At 42.8% G+C, this 20,378-nt stretch overlaps 1 protein-coding gene across 3 annotated transcripts in view; it reads left to right on the top strand.

The window, feature by feature from the left end:
* The window catches only part of elmo1 (engulfment and cell motility 1 (ced-12 homolog, C. elegans)), a 93,146-nt gene that overhangs the window by 29,522 nt on the left and 43,246 nt on the right, over positions 1 to 20,378 (top strand). For 2 of the 3 annotated variants that reach the window (XM_035620103.2, XM_035620102.2), the window contains exons 2-14: positions 2,244 to 2,412; positions 7,760 to 7,800; positions 8,033 to 8,105; positions 8,199 to 8,249; positions 8,347 to 8,516; positions 11,516 to 11,551; positions 13,191 to 13,290; positions 13,876 to 14,027; positions 14,205 to 14,283; positions 15,658 to 15,708; positions 16,185 to 16,307; positions 17,447 to 17,575; positions 19,030 to 19,134. In XM_035620103.2, coding sequence (XP_035475996.1) covers positions 2,335 to 2,412; positions 7,760 to 7,800; positions 8,033 to 8,105; positions 8,199 to 8,249; positions 8,347 to 8,516; positions 11,516 to 11,551; positions 13,191 to 13,290; positions 13,876 to 14,027; positions 14,205 to 14,283; positions 15,658 to 15,708; positions 16,185 to 16,307; positions 17,447 to 17,575; positions 19,030 to 19,134 — 1,188 coding nt within the window. In that variant the 5' untranslated portion in view covers positions 2,244 to 2,334. The remainder of the gene's footprint in view (positions 1 to 2,243; positions 2,413 to 7,759; positions 7,801 to 8,032; positions 8,106 to 8,198; positions 8,250 to 8,346; positions 8,517 to 11,515; positions 11,552 to 13,190; positions 13,291 to 13,875; positions 14,028 to 14,204; positions 14,284 to 15,657; positions 15,709 to 16,184; positions 16,308 to 17,446; positions 17,576 to 19,029; positions 19,135 to 20,378) is intronic. The other variant, XM_035620104.2, reaches the window with a different exon arrangement.

Raw genomic sequence — 20,378 nt, forward strand, 5'->3', positions numbered from 1 at the left:
GACTGGCTTATTAATTGTAATGTGTGCAGGATTGTACATATGTATCTGTGTCAGTGTTTGCTCTTTCCAGACCTCTTTCAACACCAAAAATGGACAAAGTATTTAACAAGCATTAGAAAACCACTATAATCCTCATTGAAAACACGCGTACAGAAGTATAGATGTATTGAAATTCAAAACGGAGGGGTGGGGTAAGTCATTTTTGTGCGATTGTGACAAAACGTGACTTGAGTATGACACGCGTTTTTGCAGAGAAAGATGCATCCACATCTCCAGCTATGGATGGCAGCGGCTGCCATGGCAACGGGCCCTTGAATAAAGGCTGTGTGGATTATTATGGGGTGACTCACACACAACGCCAGGCATTTCTCCTTTCGTATACTACAGTGTCATTGACTTAATACATGCTCATCCAACAAACACACACACACACAGAAACATGTCTTGGAAGTGATTGTCCACACACAAATTTAATGACTCACTGTATTGTGTTCATGAACACATACTGTATATATCACCGCTCATACTTTTTCTTCTCAATAGTTGCTCCCCCAGGAATAAGTCTGAGCTGGTCTCGATGCATTATGGATTGTGAATAAATATGTAAGCAGTCTTCTCCACCAGGAATTAGGATGATCCAAGCTTTCTAGACAGGCTGGAAAGGTAAATTATTGATGCCTTCCTCTGTCAGTTTTGGGGACATCTAGGCTACATTTTCTGCTTCATAACGGTGCAGTGGTGGGTTTCATTAGAGCCCTGCGCTCACACAAAGGGTGTTGTCTGGAGTGACTGTGATTTGGCTGTTTGTCCACCCACTGGCTTATCTTGGAAAGCGACAGGGTTTGGGGTCAATCCGACTGTTCCTCTGTCAGATATCATTCTTTTTTTGTTGTGCTCTCTGAGGAGTCGTCTGCACGGGGACACAAGTCAGGCAGGAGCCACCCAGGATTACCAGCTCAGCTGTCCGTGTGCACATGAGAGAAGTGTGGGTGTGGCTCATTGCTATGAGTATGAACCTGGGTCAACCTGGGGTTTCACTGTGTCCCTCCTTATTCTGATTGCTTTCTTTTCCTCCTCATTTTATTCACTCACAAATAAGATAGAACATAGAACCTAAAATACCATGGTGATGTCATTGAGAAAGGAACCCCCCCGATTTGATTGAGATATTCAAAAACACAGATTGTTATTGTTGTTGTTGTGTCCTTGGACAAGACCCTTCCCATTTGTGGAATGCACCTTTAAGCCAGTGACAATGAAGTACATAGACTGTATATAATAAAAGGACGTAGTCACGGTGGGTTGTCACTTGCTCTGGACCGGTAATCTGCTGAATCATGCTCGTCTTGCTCTTGTGGCCAAAGTGAGAATTCCTGCTTTATCCCGCAAACCACAGCAACAACAACTCCTGCACCACTTTGCTCTTGAAGTAGAAAGACGTTGCTGGATGGTTTGTGTGTTCTGTGGCTTTGTTTTCGAATGATCGAATGGAGGCCATCTCCCAGTGAAACACGACTCGCCTGCTGTGACCTCATTAGCGGATAAACTTTTAGTGCCGGACATTTAAAAAAAATGCTTTAGTTTGTCTAAGTGGGTGTTGAATTTTGAACCATGTGTTCGAGTACAACTTTCGGCATCTGCAGGAATTTGCATGAAGAAGTTTTTAAGGTCAACTGTGACACAAACAGGAGTGTGTGTGTGTGTGTGTGTGTGTGTGTGTGTCAAAGCTGTGGGAGGCCAATGATGTTGCACATCTGTGGTTTCAATATTAGGACTGATGATGGACACATTTGTGTTGTAGTTGGGGGGGTCCTTCCTCAGATGTTTTTCGGGTATGAAAATATAAGAAACCACAGCGTATGCTTTGTGTGTGTACATGTCCATAAATAACAGTAAACTGGTGTAAGTAGGTTAGATGACGCATTTCCTCTCAACAGTTGAGATGTTGTATGAAGGTGAACTATTGGTTGGAGCTGTTCAGTGAGTTTCTGCCGGGGATGTGAAGTTATCATTTGCACATGAGCAGTCCCCAGAGGGCTGTGCCATACTCCACGTCTCATGTATTTTTCAGCGCTGCCCTTGCTGCCCTTTTTGTCTTTAGTCATATATATAATATTCTTTAAATTTAGAGAGACGCTAACGCACACATGCATCATCTGAAAAACAAAACTTGACATTGCCCTTTACTTATCCGCCATCCCGTCTCTCTCCTTCCCCTCCTTCCCTTCCCTTCTGCCCTGCAGGTTCGGATGAGCCTCCTTCTGTGGTAGTGACAGAGGTGTGAGGCAGCAGCGCCAACCACCCCCCACCCCCCACCCCCCACCCCCGGCAGCCATGCCGCCGCCGGCAGACATCGTCAAGGTGGCCATCGAGTGGCCGGGGGCTTTCCCCAAACTCATGGAGATAGACCAGGTAGGTGTCTGAGGACGTGAGAGAACACACGTTACTGTCCGCCTCTTGTCGCCGAAAAGCTGTGGACATTAATGAGGTAACCCCTAGAAACTGGGGTGTTTTAATGTAGGTCACAGATCCGAGTCTTAGCCGTTTAGGTCCTCAGTTCAGAGAAATTCCTTTCAGAATTAGATTAGATGAGGAATTCGGCGCTGGATTTGGATTAGATTATATCCCACCTCGGTGCAGCACGACGCATTCACAACATATTCTGCTGATTTGAACAACATGGTGGCTGTAATTCGTGCTCAAAATGCGGGACCCCCAACATCAGATTTTTCCACATGGTGTTTGATGACACTGGTGGTGTGTCTGTTCTTATTTGTTACTATGCTGATCAGCGGCTTTTGAAAACACGCGCGTCAGCAGCACACGCCTCACATACGAATCCTCAGACCAAGGGTGGTAACTGTGTGTCAGTGAACGTCTGGCCCTCGCAAACACTGGATAACATTCATAAAATAATTAGCCCAAACAATGGGGCGCCTACTTAACGCGTGGAGGGGTGATGACATGTTTACTGTTGCGTGGTTTGATACAGAGTGTAAAATGGCCTTTTCCCTGCGCGTGTGACGCGAGGATGCGCTAATGATTGTACAAGCTATGAGTCACCGTGGCAACTGGATTGCCCTTCTCAATGGATGAGCTAATGAATGAAACACTGAGGTACAGAGTACATGTGCTTCTTGGTTTCCTTCAAGTGCTTGAGTGTAGATTAAGGGTTGTATAGTTTTTTTTAATTTAACGACATCTCTTATCAGCCACCTGAATTAAAGAAAAAATGTCTAATCTAAATCTAAATCTCTAATTGTCTTGTCCCTCCCCATCATCTTTCTCTCGTTTCTCCTATCTGTTGCCTCCTCCTCCTCCCCCGTTTCGAGTCTCTCTATCTAGTTCTTTCTTTCCCCCCCTCACTCCCCCTCCCCGTCTTTTGTTGTAACTGTGAAACTTGCGTTGTGCTTCCTCCTCTCTTGTCCTCCACCATCAATCCCCACCTCTTCCTCCTCCCTCTGCATCTCCTCTGTACAATAGGCCCTGCAGCGGCATATGGCTGTCTGAGTCATGCGATTGGGGAGTGGGCTTCAGCGGCTTTCGCTGTCTGTGTGTGTGTGTGTGTGTGTGTGTGTGTGTGTGTGTGTGTGTGTGTGTGTGTGTGTGTGTGTGTGTGTGTGTGTGTGTGTGTGTGTGTGTGTGTGTGTGTGTGTGTGTGTGTGTGTATTCTTTGTTTGTTTGTTTACGTGGGTACAACTGTGCAAAACTGAAATTGTGTGTGTGTGTGTGAGTGTGTGTATTCTTTGTTTGTTTGTTTACGTGGGTACAACTGTGCAAAACTGAAATTGTGTGTGGGTGTGTTTGTGCGGCAACATGCGTTCTTGTTACTATTACTGTGTGTTTGTGCTTATGTGCTGACAGCCTGTTTGTAAGTGTATACTTGTGTATAGGTATTTGAGTGTGTATGTTTCTGTACCATGTTAGTTTAGAGGCAGCTGTGTGTTTGTGTGTGTGTGTTTATCCATATATCGCCCTGTGTTTTCTGTCTTTCCAAACCTCTTCCGTGCCCTATAGGCACGAAAGTGCCGCATTAGTGTCGGAACGCTGGGGAATTGGTACAAGTGCAGATAATTTCCATGAGTGTCTTATTATCTTTGGTTTTCAGAAATGCAATAACAGGCGATGACAATGGGATGGGGTTTCTGGTGGGATGAGTGATGAGAGGACTGTTTTTCTAGTCGAGGAAAAAAAGATTTTGAAATTGAGCATGAGATTTTCAGCAGCCACGAACAGGAGAATTGAAGATATAAACTTGTGCAAAGCATTATATCTGATGATGGTCTATGACCAAAATAACCATAAATCTGATTTGTCCTTTTTTTGGCCACCAGGGTCAGTCAGTGGAAACAAGCTGCAAATACAACACTGACATTCGCATTATCAACTTTTGCGATGATTAGTTGATATAGGAAACTTCTGCTCGACTACGCATCCAGCGACTGCAGAGTAACCTCATAATTCATTAGGAATCACATGCCTGTCTGCATGGTGATAGTAGTCCAATATTCACCCCATTTTTTGCTCTGTTTTGGCCTTCACCAACCGCCAATGGAAATATCCGGCTCTTTAGCTGCTCAATGCTCCATTATGTTCACCAGCTATAGTCTGAACTTTGTCTGGCTCCCATTTGTAGGTGGGATGGTAGTGCACAGGCTATTTCACTAAAAACAGTGTCTGCTGCAGCTGAAACGACGGCATGAAACGAAACAGTAAGAGAGAAACAAAACAGGAAAAAGTTGTAGGGGCCAATAAATTAATGTATGGAGCTGAAGGACGCTGAAATGCTGTGTTTAGCTGTGGGTTCTGTGGGTTCAGCACTACTGGATATAGCAGCATTAATACATTTTGTTCTTTCCCCTCTCACTTACTACTACTCTCGTAATTACCACATCGAAAGATAGTGTCCATGCCACTTTTTATTGTGTATTTAAAATCTCTTTTATTATAATATAATACTATTAATAACTTTGTCCATCAGTTGTAATTCAGTATAATGCAAAGGATGATCACCGAAGCAAATAGTTGTTTCACTGCTGCGATTGAATATGACAATAGTGAACCAGAGAGAGATAACATTTATAAAAAAACCTTATGATCCCAAAATGGATGCTTGTCTGTAATACTGGTTTATAATGTGTCACCAAGGTGTAGACAATGCTGCAGTCAGACATTGGTCCTAGCTGGTGAATTTTTTTTTTTTTTGTGTAATCGAATGACCCTGGAAAAGGAGTGATGACGTGGACTAACCGAACCTCCGAGTTAAAAGGAGAGCGTAGAGTTGAAAAGCCGAAAGCTAGAATCACAAAACCTTTATGCCAATGCTTATAAATATGTGCTGATGTGCCAAGTGTGACACTTGCATTGTAATCCTCACTGGGCTACAGTAAAAGGAGGTCATGGTCTGATGTGGAAAGAAGGTAATGGCAGGGGAAGGTGTGTTAGGAGTTCAAACAGGGGATGTGATGGAGTAGGGGAAGAGAAGATAGAATAGAGGAGGGGGTGTAACTCCCTGATAATGAAAGGGGAGGAAAATTATATACACTACAATCCGAGAGATACATCCATTAAAGTTGCAGGAACAACACAAAAGACGGGCAAACAAACTTGTGGAAGACATGACTGGGGGAAAGAAATCATGCAGCTGATTCAGTCCAAATTAACCTCTTCTACTCCAGCCCCTTTTTCAGGTCCCTGCTCGAAAATGACATGCCCAAATTGGAAAGAGCATATCTCTGCAACTACAAGGACCATATGAATAATTTTGAAGAGCGTGTGTATGATGTAAAGGATCATTTGAGCATACGTCCTACTAAGAGCTAAATCTCGGTCTTGGCAGAATTTACCAGTCAGGGACAATCTTAAAAGAAGAGCACAAAAAAAAGATCTAAACCAACTACTTGCAGGAAAAATAAAAACACAAATCTTGAATTGAGCAGATACTGGAATAATAATACAGCATGAACAGAAATGAAAATGGCTTACAATGAAAAAAGATCTACGGTTCGCACTGGTGATACAGAAGTAAGACATTTAAAGACTTTTTGATAATACTTCTTTAACTTACCTGTACCTCTTTTCTCTATATTCTCTAAAATTCTGAAAAGATAATTACCTTTTTATATTATTTAAAGTTCCACATGTATAAGCTGCATTAGTTTATTAATAATAAATGTCCGAACTGGAAAAAAAGCTTTGATCTTTTGTGAGAGAAGTAATTGCTCAGAGCAATGCACAAGTGGTTTCATATCATTTAAGATAATGCCGACCCGTTACCATTTCTTTGATGGTTGAGCATATTAATAGTTTGCTCATTAATAACCTACAAAATATTCAACATTTACAGTATAGTCCTGGAATATTCAAGTAGTAGTCAGGTTCTTGAATGTTTGTGGGCGTATTGTGTACTTTTGATGTTTTATCAATATTTCATATATATTATATATGTTTTATATTATCATTTACATTTTTCCACAACATACAAATATAGTCTCTGTGTTTTTGACCTTTAAGGTTGTGCTTTAAATATCAGTTACAACATTTAAACATTAAAAAGGATTTTTTGAAACTCACAGATTGTTGTACTGTTGGCACACACATTATCCACACTATTTTACAAGTTTTTAATTTTCCTCCGACCCGCCTTCTTCTTTGTTCAACAACCACTCTCCTGCTTCCTCCCACTGTTATCATCCACTCTCCCTCTTCCTTTGTTTGCTGTTGTTTTTCCTTCATCTCATTCAATTTGCTTATTTCTTTATCCTCTTTTGTTCACATATCAGTCCTCTGTCTTTTTCTGTCACCTCCCTGCCTTTCCCCTTGGCATACCCCCCCCCCCCCCCCCCCCCCCCCCCCCCCCCCACCATTATCTTCTCTCTGTAAATCTTCATCACCAAAGCTGATGCCCTTTGAAGCAGCGGCCCTCACTGCTGTAACTGCAGAAGAGCGGTAATGCAGTACAATCATATCATCCACAATGCTCAGAACATTACACGCACATGCTCACAAAATTGCTGTCCGTGTGTGTGAGTGTGCAGGGTTTCAGCTGGGAGGATTTGTGCACATGCTCGTGCTTGTGCACAATGAAAAGATGAAGCTTGGCTCAGTGGGGATCAGTCCCAACCTTAACTCTAAACTGGACGTGTGGTACATGGACGAACACTGATATTTTACTATAACTACACTGTACATCAAATAACATTTTAAGGGATACTCCCGGTTAGTTGTGACGCAAATGTTGCTCCGGAGTATACAGCAGGAAAATCTCCAGAAGAATTTTTTACGGCGAGCAAGTGGGCACTCCGACCGAGCGAAACCCCATCGCCTGAATGATTCTGGAAATGTTCCTGCTGTTGTGAACGCGTCTGACCCGAGCAATCACCTGCTGTGTTTGTCACATGAGAACGACAAACACTCATGGTCATGTCTAAAAACAACAGCTTTAATGTATTGAGTGAACTGAACTTCATGTTTGAAATAGGGGAAATGGCCTTCTGAAAAAAAACTAAATTCAGTACAAGTACCACTTTGGAGCAGATTATCACTATTGCTATACAATGAAAGGCTACATCAGACATGGTCAGTGCTCCCACATCAGCAGTTGTACAGTTGGATAAATACGGGTTCCTAAAGAACAGTGTCTCATTGTGCCAGTCCTGTACTGTAATATAAAATAATTGCAGCCCACTCTGAGTTGACTGTTGTTTTAGGAACTCAAGCTTGGACTGTGGACTAAATGTAGTCTGGCCTTTCTCCACAGAAAAAGCCTCTCTCGGCCATCATTAAAGAAGTGTGTGAGGGGTGAGTCTACATTTGCTTTTTTCTGTGTGTGTGTGTGTGTGTGTGTGTGTGTGTGTGTGTAGGTGTGTGCGCGCGCATTTGAATCAGCTCTCCAGGGGTTTCTTGCAAAAGGAACTCTCCATTTATCTCCATGCATTAATCCTATTAGCTGTAGTTTATAGAAGACGTTTCCACTTTAAATACCAGTAATGAAATGTTTTTTTTCTTCTTCTCTCGATCCAATGGCTTTTAGGTGGTCCTTGGGGAACCATGAAAACTTTGCTCTGCAGATTGCTGATGCTACAAATTTTTACATCACAGAAAAGGTTTGGTTCTAAATCTCTACTGCAGGCACAAGTATGTAAGTTAAGAAATATGCCTTTAAAAAAGTGCCTTTTTACTTTGATAATCCTCCACAGAATCGCAATGACATCAAGAACGGCTCCATACTCCGCTTGACCACCTCTCCCGTAAGCTTTATTTCTTTCATTTTTAACCCTCACAGTGTGAATGCACAGGCAGATATACATGCTTATGGGTCTTCTCCCTTTCCCACTTCTCCTCCAGTACCAGACAGCAGTCCAGCTCCATGAGCGGATCCAGTCATCCAGCATGGACGCCAAGCTGGAGTCTCTGAAGGACCTGGCCAACGCGTCCCGGGACATCACCTTCGCTCAGGAGTTCATCAACCTGGACGGCATCTCCCTGCTCACTCAGATGGTGGAGAGTGGGACTGAGTAAGTCCATTGCTCGTCCGTCTCGTTTTGCCTCCATCTCTGCAGTGTTCTCCTCGTCTCAGACAATTTCTTGCCTGATTTTACGAAGCAGGTATTTGTTACAGCGATCCGTCTTAACCTGACTCAGGTCCACTGTGGGTTTAACTAATCAGGTCGAGCATTGAACGTATTCCACTAAGGCAGACCTGAGGTCGATGAGATTCCACCTCTTTGGAGTTGCACTGTGCATTCCGATTGGTTCAGTTCAGTTACGCAATCTTGTTTTCATGTTCTTACATTCCTCATGTGACTTGAACATTTGGTCTGACTAGCTATAAAAGCAAAAAGAAAGTGGCTGTGGGATCATTAATAGCCAAAGTAAGGATTTTTCTCTACTGTGATAGTAAATTGTGGCAAGCAAAATGTGCAGCCTCTTTGGTAAGATAACAAAATATTTCCTTTGCTCTGATTAAGAGAAAATTCTTCATCTTTCTTGTTGTCATCTTCCTTTTGAACAACATCTACCAGCAGCAGAATTATGTTGCATAAAACACAAAGTAGCTTGACCTAACCAATCACATTCTTTCTGTCTCACACGGTACAATGTCTGTGACTGCACAGTGTAATTGTTGAGGAGTTGTAGCCATAGCTACAATGTTCATTACGTAAGATCCACTGTAAGGCTATAAACCCCTGAGACACTCTAAAGGTGTCGCCCTCATGTGTTACTGCTCAAAAGAGAAGAACTAGCTTTTATTATATATGTAGCACAGGCCCATGGGCTCCTCGTCTCTGTTGTCCATTACAGCGATTATTGCACTCAACTGAGAGGTGAGCCCTGCACTGGCGTCTGTCTATTCTGTGTGTGTGTGTGTGTGTGTGTGTGTGCGTGTGCGTGCGTGCGTGCGCGAGCGCATTAAAGGGGGTGGAGGTCCCTTGAGAACTTCCCAGCTGAAGGTTACAGCGAGGACATTTTTCGCTGAGGTGGAATTTCACAGCCGTGATGCTTGGGGGAAGTGTGTGTGTGCCAGTAGCATACTGTGTGAAGGCAAGGTGCCGGCCAGCCAGTCAGAACCCAGATGAGAGTGTACTGTACGCGGGCACACACACACACACACACCACACACACGCACACACACTCACACACACACAACCTCACATACGGAGCAAAGTGGCAGGCAGGGCAGCAGCAGCCACGGCAACCAGCCATCCGGGACGCTCTCGTCTTCTTCCTCACGCAATTCTCATTATTCATCCTCTTTTTTTTTCTCTCTCTCAGTGAAAGAAAAGATAGATTGAAGAGTTATTTGTATAACAACTTTGCCCCCAAACCACACTCAGGGTGTCAGCACACGCTTAGACGAGGTCAAATGTACTCTTACTACAGCTCAGCCCAATACTTGTGTAAATCATTGGTAAACACATGTCTGTTAATGAAAGTGAACGATAACCTCTTCTAGAGTCTGGTCTCTCGTTTCTTGCTTCTGATAGGGGATTAACATCCCAGTCAGGTGTTTAAAATCTTTTGCTCAGCAGAAACCACATCAGCAGGGCCTTGTGCATAACACTCACTTCTACAATATGGCAGAAAGTCGTTTAAGCCTTTTTCCCCCTCCATATAGTGTTCAAATAATCAGATATTTGACCCAGTTTGATCTCACAGCGCGGTGCCGTCGCAGCAGCACCGACGTTGACTCCACTCTGCTTGTGGCGCTTTCGTTGAATATGGTTTTATGCAAATTAACTTCACATCCGTTATTCAGGGCTGGAGAGTTTGAAAAGTGTCCCGTGTCTGTGCATGCGTAGGTGCACAAGTGTGTGTGTGTGTGTGTGTGTGTGTGTGTGTGTGTGTGCGTGCGTGTGCTAGAGAGAGATATCAGTGTTTGACAAAAACACACACACACACTCATTAGTGCGCTTGACAACCAACCTGGTGAGCTGCAACCGTTCAAGAGGCTCAGTGCTGACGACTCTCGAGGGCAGAGCGTTGCTGTGATTTAATGCTTCTGCCAGAGATGTTGTGCTTTATTCATGTGGAAATCAGTCGGCTGGCTGTTGTTCTGGCCCACAGGAGCTCCACGAGGCGAAGGCAGATATCGCTCTCTGCTGACTGAAACATGGAACAACCCTCCACTCGTGTACTTTGACACAGTAGTTGTGTCAGAATGAACACTGCAGCTTCGGTCAGCTTTTATCAAGAGTTTTTTGGTTCTTAGAAAGAAGGATTTCATGTCATCTTTTAAAGGATACCCATGCGCCACTCCTCGCCTGAATGTTACGGATATGTTCCTGCCGTTGCTCCTCATGTGTGAACGGCAAACACGGGGCAGTACTTGGCTGTCCCCCTTGTGCAATGGAAGTGGTCGCAAGTTTGTTTGGAAAATCCAGCTAAAAATCCCATGTCGAGGAATTCCGCTGAACACAGACGTTTTGAGAAAAGTCTCTTGAAGCTTCTGCAGAGTTACACCGTGTCAATGGTTTTCATCAGAAACACTGGTCTTTTCTTTGGACTATGCAGTGACACAGATTCTGAAGAGAGAAGCTTAACTTTCCCTTTTATTAATCCCGTGGTGTCTTTATGTGGATGTTATTTAATTGTGGCAGCATATAGTTATGACCACATTAGGATGTGCAGAATGCTCCTCCTTGTTTCTTGTTGAATGACAGTGCAGTTTGATCATTGCTGTGCGTTTTCACCTCCACCCAAGCTTCCTGTGTGAAAGCAAGCTTTGCTTCTTCACCCTTTTCTGCTTGGCATGCTTCCAACATCTGGGTAGACCTACCGGTTAAAAAGTGTTTATTGTAGGTCAGCGCATGAGGGTATGTTTTCGGTGAAATATTGAGATGTGACTTCACTCCCCTTGTCCGTTTTTTTACAGTGAGAAATATGTATTTATGATGTGATGTAGATGGATTTCTTTTCTTTCTGTGTGTTGTTCCCTGCTCTGTGCTGGCTGACACCTAAAGGTTTGATTGTTTGTTTCCCAACTGTGACACCAAAGTTTCTCAAATCTTTGCAGGCGCTATCAGAAACTACAGAAGATTATGAAGCCCTGGTAAGCCCCCCCCCCCCCCCCCCAAAACCCCCGGCCGGGTAACGTCATTGGCTCTATGCTTTTCCTAACCTGCTGACCAAGTCTGCATGATTAAGACTCTGGCCCTACTAGCCTATGGGAAATATTGTAACACAGCCACTGACAGGCTCCCATTTCAGAATCTGTTGGGCACTTGATTTATTTAATTTTTTTTGCATGTGGTTTTGGGCAACAGAATCAAACAACTTCTCGAGTGTGTGAAAGAAGACCAAGATTTATTAATTTATTATCTAAATCTACTGAATGAAGAAACCCAAATGAAGAAATTGCTATTTTGCATTAAATAAAAAAATTGCAGTAAAAAGTATCATTACTTCTTGTACAGGTCAGTGCTTTACCCTGAAATAAATCTTGGTTTTCTTTACAACGCGGTGCTCAGGGTGAGGGGATTTTCTGTGTTTTCTCTCTTCAACATTATGAGCTGATCTATGCAGGACCATCAGCCATCCATCAAGGAGGTTTTATTTACTCTATCTGCCATAGATAATCTATCCACTAATGTCCGTTTTCTGCTATTCCATGTAGCGTTGAGTAGTTAAACAGAGTATGTCATCTAAATGCCCGGTGCCGTCTGCAAAAGCCTCTTTGTCCTTCAGCTGTCGGTTACTAATCGTCCATCTGACTGTTCACTAATCACTTACCATGAAGCACACTGACCCATGATGCTCTCTGTTGATCCATATGTAGGAAAACTCAGCTCTGTCCCCTTTAAAGTTTGTTTTATAAAGTAGTTAAAAGTATAAACACAACATCGATTTTTTTTTTTAAATTAGATTTTTTTTTTAAGGTGCTTAGTTTTTGTTGGAACCTTTTTTGTTGTCAAGATTAAAGCTCCAGAGTGGTTTATAGTTTTTTAGAGTTGGGCTTTATGCTCAAACAGTAAAAACATAAAATAAAACTTAGAAGTTGAACACATACAGTACAGGCCTGCGGGACAATTCTGCAATTCCCTGCTTGAGCAGTAGAGGTCAGTATTGTAAAACCAATTCATTAAGTCATAATACAGACTTGTATTTATTGAGCAGTTTCAAACACACACCAGGAAGAATAACATGTTAATTTTGAAATGAGTTGTGTGCTAGTGAAAACTTTTATTTAATTTTGATTCCTACATTTTACATCAAGTACATCCAGCTGTAATATCTCTTGGCTATAACAAGGGTTAATGTGTCCCCTGCTTTGCCCTCCTGTGACTCCTGCAGCGACATCTATTTCTCCTGGTATTTGTGTAACTGCATGACGTCATTCTATAACGCTTCCTGGTCCTGATTGAATGCCACACTGTGCTGCCCGGCTCCTGCTGGCCTTCTGATGGCCCCTGCTGTTTCTTGGAGGCCAGTCTGTCTGCACTGCACCGCAAACCTGTCTCTGTTTTGTTTTTGTTTTTTTTTCTCTTCAGCAAGCCTGGTTGCAGCATTGAACTTCTGTTCCTCTCTATCCCCTCTCCTCCTCCTCTCTCTTTGTCTCCGCTGATTGCTCATTCCTCGTTATGTTCCAAACCATCTGGGCTTTGCAGCTACACACTGCTCCGAGCCATCTGCTAGAGAGAAGTTTCCTATGGTTTGTGTGTTTCTGTGTGTCTGTGCGTTGTGTTGTGTAGCTTTGGTGACCTGCTGTCCTTCACTCTGACGGCCTTCGTGGAGCTGATGGACCATGGCATCGTCTCCTGGGACACCTTCTCTGTGGCCTTCATCAAGAAGGTCAGCCAAGAAAATGACCCAATTTAACAGGGCTGGGATTTAAGATGGATTTAGAATTGTAATGCTGATGTCCCAGTGTGTATTTGCCGGAAAAGATTGATTTAACAGTTATGATGCCATTTGTGATGAATATAAAGTGTGTAAGTGTGTCATTTGTATGACTTCAGTGTGTGTAACAGACAGAGAAATGTGCAAATCTGTTGTTTACAACCCATGAGCTTAAGAGAACTTTTGCATTCATAGTATATCAAATATAATACATATTCTATAGAACAGGTCATCCATTACAATTGGATTCATTTATCTTTGCATAGTTTTCATCCCAGATATCAGAACATGCTACAAACATGATGTGCATTGGTAGATCCTCCTCTTCACTGTTTCTACACATACAAAAGGTCACAATAACAAATTCCAAACACAAATCTGCAATTTTAACTTCAAAAGCATATTTCCCACCCAAAAATTTGAACTCTACCCCATGTTACATCTTTCATCTCTATGTCTCTGCAGCATTACTGCCGATGAATTATTTGGTGCTCTCTGCCGTTTCCCCTCATCTCTCCTGCTCTGTCCCGTCCGCAGATTGCCAGCTACGTGAACAAGTCGGCGATGGACACGGCGGTACTGCAGCGTTCCCTGGCCATCCTGGAGTCCATGGTGCTCAACAGTCAGGATCTGTACCACAAGGTGGCGCAAGAGATCACCATTGGACAGCTCATCCCACATCTCCAGGGGTAAGTGGATGAATCTGTAGACTCTTGTGTGGGAAGATGAAGTGGGTCAAGTCATTGTTTAATTTATCAGCATCATTTACACAGTGATAAATGCATTTCAAACCACACATGCAGACGATAATGAACTAAATATTTGTGATTATTGCTATTCGGATTTTGGCTGCTGTCTGATTACAGGACCGATCAGGACATACAGACCTACACCATTGCTGTCATCAATGCTCTATTCCTCAAAGCTCCTGAGGAGAAGAGACAGGTGAGTGCACACAAATTCTTTACCCAGTATACTGTGTCATTTCATGATGCAGTGAGCTGAACCTAATTCTATCATCACTATTATTGTAACGTAACAGTCCACTCGCATCAGTGTCTACAACACACTTGCTGTGTAATGCAACAGTAAAATACCAACTGTGAAGTACTGATGAAAGCACTACTCCTCTTTCTTCCCGTTACTCTTTGCAGAAGTGATGTTTTAGCTCAACCATGCTCTCATTTCTCCACTCATCTCAGCGTTTTCGCTCTCTCTCTCTCTCTCTCGATCCTTCGCTTCCTCACCGTTGTCACATGCCCTCTAGCAGATCACATGATCCCTTGCCTCAGCACCGTAGGTTCCAGAGATGTGCCTCGACATTAATAATGAACGGCGCTATAACCCACAGTTTTCACCCTATGCAGCGTACAAAGCCGAAGACATGTTATGCAGAAATAAGCTCCACAGCACCACTGCATGCTCGGAAGCTACTGTGATTCTTTTACTGCGACTAAATTAGCCAACCAATTTGACAAGGGTCTGCTCAAAATCAGATCCATGAGGTTGGTTGGATGCAATTGAAAGCACCGTTTGAGGTGATGAGTGAACAGTGTCTCCTCTTTCTCCGATATGGTAAAATAGGTTTATGGTGGCCTGTTTTATTTTTCTGCAGCGAGGCAGTTTTATAGCGAGGTGCCACGGGGCCGCCACTTTTCATCATGTCATCATGGATTACAGATGATACATTATAAGAGATGCCAGAGTTTAATGACACCGTTTAAGTTTTCAGATTGTCGATAGTGTGTGTTTGTTGTAAAAAGCCTTGACCAGCAGTAGAGATATTATTATGGTCCCCCAGTCTCTCTTTCTGCTGACTCTGTCCCCCCCACCCCTCCCTCCACAAGCTGCACTGCTGACAAATATTTTAAACCTCCTCTCAGACTTTTTCCACATTCACTCACTCACCCTGTCTCTCTGTCTCTGACTTTGTTTCCTCACTGCACACGATATGGTAGTTTGATGAGCACATTGTGGACATCCTAAATTGTCCCCTGACAGTAAGTGCACCCTTGATTAGCACACTTTGTAGTTTGCACTGTAGATGACAACAGTTAGTGCATCTCGTATCCCCTTTTTTAAGATTAAGTTCTTCTTTGGGATGGCTTCCTTATGATTTCTTGACCCCGTCACTGCTTACGCAGCAGTGGGCTGTGGCAACTTTATTTTTGTTTTTGCGCGTATCCATTTTCTTTTCAACATAGAGAACCCCACAAAACGTATTCATTGGGGATAAATTGTTGTCTCTCTCCCACTCTCTCTCCCCCAATATATATTAATTTCTATTTTTTTCTCCCCCTTTCCTTTCTCCCTCCATAGGAGATGGCCCACATCCTTGCCCAGAAACAGCTGCGATCCATTATTCTCAGTGTAAGTCTAATCATGCCTCTGTCTGTCTCTCTCTCTCTGTCTCTCCTCGTCTTTGTCTCTCTCTCTCTGCTTGGTTTCATGCCTCTGCACCGGTGTGTTATCAGTGAGGGAAATGACACCTGCCACTCCTGCCTCGTGTCTCGCCTCCCTGGTTATTATCTACTGTACTCCCCTCCTCACACCTGTCCTCTTTTCTCTCTTTCATCCGCTCCCTTGTGTCAAATCTCATTTCTCCCTCTCCCGTTCCTTCATCTGACTTTGGCTTTCTAATCCTCATCATTCACTCCCAAATCCTCTTATTCTCGTCTTGTTATCTCTTGCCGTCTTCCTCCAAAATCCACGTCTCGCCTCTCTGACCTTAAAACCTGTCTTCTCTCCTTCACCTTCTCTTTGCACATCGACGCCCCTGTCTTACACTCCTCTGCTCTTCCTCCCTCCCCTTCTCCCTCCTTTCTTTTGTTCTTCATACCATGTAGAACGTGATCCGGAGCCCCACGCCCATCAACGATGAGATGGCCCACCAGCTCTATGTGCTGCAGGTGCTCACATTCAACCTGCTGGAGGACCGCATGATGACAAAGATGGATCCCCAGGACCAGGTTGGAACTGTGAACTATGCAGACAATAATTGGTGACAATTGAAAGGATATGTGGAGAAAGATTTGAATAAATGAGTCTATGATTGAAGGGTAAAAAATGGACAATGTCACCGCTGAGAACACTGGTTGCATTGATACATTTTTGTTTGTAGGATCAGTTTATTGTTGGTTGTTGTCTTTTAATGGAATTTGTTGTCATTAAGATAATGAATCTTCTTAATAGAAAACAATATGTTTTCATTAACAGTCTTGAATATAAAAATGAATAGAATGTATTATTGCGTACCTCAGGGATCCATATTGGGCCATATTGCTATTTCTTATTTACATAAATGACCTTGCTCCAGTACCTAACACCACAAACTCCATTGGTTTATGCAGATGACACAAACATTTTTGCCTCAAAGAGAGATCTGAAAACCCTTATTAGAGTAGTAAATCATGACCTTCTCAATTTCTCAATATGGTTTCAAACAAATAAGCTGTCCTTGAATATCAAAATTCTAAATGTATGTTATTTCGGGGATAATAAATATGACAGTGAGCAAATCAAACTTCACATTAATAAAGAGGAAAAAAGTTGCATCAACATGTTTTTGCGTGGTATGATTATTGATGACAAAATAGGTTGCTTTTGTCTGCAAAAGTTGACTAAATCTCAGAATAATATGTATTCATGTCTGTCTAACCTTGTTTACCCTGCACTGCACACGTAACTTTATTACAACTTATCTCAGTCCCTGCAGGTATGCACAGAACAATTTCCAAAATAACACCTTTTTCAGGAAAACCACAAGTTACTTCTTATAGCGGTATCCCCCACTAGGAGAATCGAGCATGCTACAGCTGCCAGCAGTAGTTAAGTTATTAATCTTTTATTCAACAGCTTGTGGGCAGTTTGGGACTGATTCGGCCAGAATAAAAAGAAGAAAAAAAAGGGGGACAAAAAGTTACTGTGGGTTTGGCCAAGTAATATAAGCAATGGAGAGACATGGCTGCTGGCCAGGTAGCCTTGGGCACTGCAAGACCCTGGACGAGGGGGGCTGAAACTGAGGGATCCTAAATTATAACATGTTGAATGGAAGAAAAGACGGATAGATTTATGTGCAGGACTCTGATGTTCTTCTCTGCGTGTGCAGGCTCAGAGGGACATCATCTTTGAGCTGCGGAGAATTGCCTTTGACGTGGAGTGTGACCCCAACAACAGTGGCAGCATCGAGAAGCGCAAGTCCATGTACACCCGAGACTACAAGAAGCTCGGCTTCATTGTAAGTTTGTGTTTTTAGAGGGCCCGAAACTTCTTCCACTGAACACACACAGGACTCAAGACTGAGATCAGAATGGAAAACGCGAGCCAGCCCGTGCACAAGGGACAGCTGTTAATTGGGCGTGACTGTCCTTCACATCCAAATCTGCAGATTAAAGTGTGTGTGAATCTGTCTAGACGTGCCTGGAGAGATGTGCTGTGGAAGTGTGCTTTTTCTCTCTGTGTTACCCACAGATTCGTTTTACCCATCTCATGAAACTGTGTTTTCTTCCTCTGGCTTCTTGAATTTCTGTCATTAGCAGTGTGTATGTGTGTTAGACATTGTGTTGTGTGCTGTGGTCTAACTATCGCATGAGAACTCAACTGGCTTGGCGTGAGCCCAGAGTTGTTCCCGTCCACATTTCCCACTGCACTGTGTTCAGAAAAGATAAGAGCAATTGCACGAACCTTGTGTCCACCAGTTTAGAGACAACCCACCCTAAAATCCTTAATCTCCTCTCAATGCTAGACAGCTTACACACACACACACACACACACACACACACACACACACACACACACTTGCATAAGCCATAATTCTCCATCCTCTCAATAGACCTTATCACTGCTGAGATCATTTGTTTGTCTTTTAGTGCCTTCAGATGTTTTAAGGGGTTGTTGAACATGCTGGAATATTTTTTCATGGGTCCGTATCAGAGTGAGGGTTTATATATACAGTATATATATATATATATATATATATATATATATATATATATATATATATATATATATATATATTATATGCATGTACCCTAGTGTCTGTTTCTGTTGTAAGCCTGTAAGTAAGCCTCCTGTCAGGCAGAGTTACAAAAACTGATGAGCCAGATCTCCTGGTGTCCTCCATTCCTCTTTCATCCTCCTCTACCTCTCGCTTTTCCTTTTCAACGCCCTGTCTCAACTTTTTACACCCAAGATGCACTTCAGAGTGATGTGTGTGCGTGTGTATCCGTGCTTTTAACCATCAGTCAAATGAAGGGAGAATTAAGTGTGATAGACTGTGACAGCACAGACGGGTCTCGGTCTGCACATCCCATAAAATATCTAGCTGTGTGTGTGTGTGGAACATTTTCTTTCTCACCATAATAATAATAATAATGGTGTACCTTTCAGGCGGCAAACTGTTTCTATTAATTTCACCACCTTTTGAATATCATCTTGCAGAGACTCGAAGCCTCTTTCATATTTCAATGATTTTTATTATTTTACATAAGGGAATTACTGCACCAAAAATGAACATTTAATCCTTCACTTGCTAAAAATCCCACATTTGGTAGTATGAGGACAGATAACGACTGCTCTGGCAAAAAAAGGAGCGTGTTCAGCGGATTATACCACAAATAATAAAGCTTTAAAAATAGATTTTGTAGTATGAGCTTAAGTACATGTCTCCCCCTCCCCCTCCCCCTCTCTCAGAACCATGTGAATCCAGCTGTGGATTTCACCCAGATCCCTCCAGGCATGCTGGCTTTGGATAACATGTTGTACTTTGCCAGACATCACCAGGACGCCTACATCAGGGTAAGCATGCACATACACTTTCATATGTGGCTTTGCCCCATGTAGACACACAGACACACACACACACACACACACACACACACACACGCTGCGCAGTCATTTTCTATGATTTTGCCTCCCACCAAACCTTCTTCCCTCCGGCTCATTCACTTCTAGTTTCTAGTTTCTGGCTCAAACTCAAATTTTCTTTCAGGAAGAACTGCATTTCATGAGGTTATTCAGCCCAGACAATAGAACTGATTTGATTCCTCTCAGTGTCAGTCGTTCACTTTTTTACATGACAGTCAACATGATTGATTTGGTTAATAGGCTTGAGATGTAATTCAACTGTAGTGTCTAATAGAGTGGCATTCACTGGCTTTGGTGATTAGGGCATTCACGTTTCCACTTGTTAAATCAGGTTCATTAGAACAGTTTCAGCAGCGCAAGCTTTATGTTGGTGTGTCACTCTGCGTCTCTGGACCTGAGAAAAAAGATGTTATAGTAGTGCAGGCTCAGTCCTTATCAGTCGACCACAGGGAGAAAACAGAGCCTCCTATTTCCCAAATTAAACTGTCACCACCGAGAATGATTGGGACCTTGATGGCCTCATTTTGGGAGCACTGCAGCCTTCCACATGATTAGAGTAAATTCCTTCCCGTAGACATTTCATTCACGGGTTGTTTTTTGTCTTCCAATCAGATAGCTTTGAGGGTCAGATAAGGGCAGATAATGACTAATAGTTTTAACCATAATGGAAATGTTTGTGGCAAAATGACCTTGAGTGACAAGCCAGTGCGACTCTGTAGATGAATGCAGCAAAAGGCACTCTGAGAATGCATACTTCTGTCAAGACCACGGAATAGTCTCAATGAGTTATTTTGAGATAAAATGACCAGACTGTTGGATGTGAACATTTTTATCTCTGGCAACTCCCAAATATACTGCAGCAGATAGAAATGTTTTCTGCCACCATCCGATGACACTGAGAATTAATTGAACGACTGTAACAATCTCACAGAGACTTTAATCTGCATGGGGATCCTGGTTTAAATGCCATTTTCAAACCTGCAGTACAGGAATAGTACAGCGTTGTAGAAGAATGAATTGAACATGTTAGACTCTTGGCCACGGTATGATAGAAAATGTCCTTTATCATTTTGCTATAGTCCAATTTGTATATGAAATTTTATATCGATATGAACATTAAGGAAACTAGAAATGCACCCCTCCATCTTTTATGGATACGCCTGTCATTGTGTTTA

Source organism: Scophthalmus maximus, chromosome 22 (assembly GCF_022379125.1).
Source record: "Scophthalmus maximus strain ysfricsl-2021 chromosome 22, ASM2237912v1, whole genome shotgun sequence".
NCBI classification, from domain to species: domain Eukaryota; kingdom Metazoa; phylum Chordata; class Actinopteri; order Pleuronectiformes; family Scophthalmidae; genus Scophthalmus; species Scophthalmus maximus.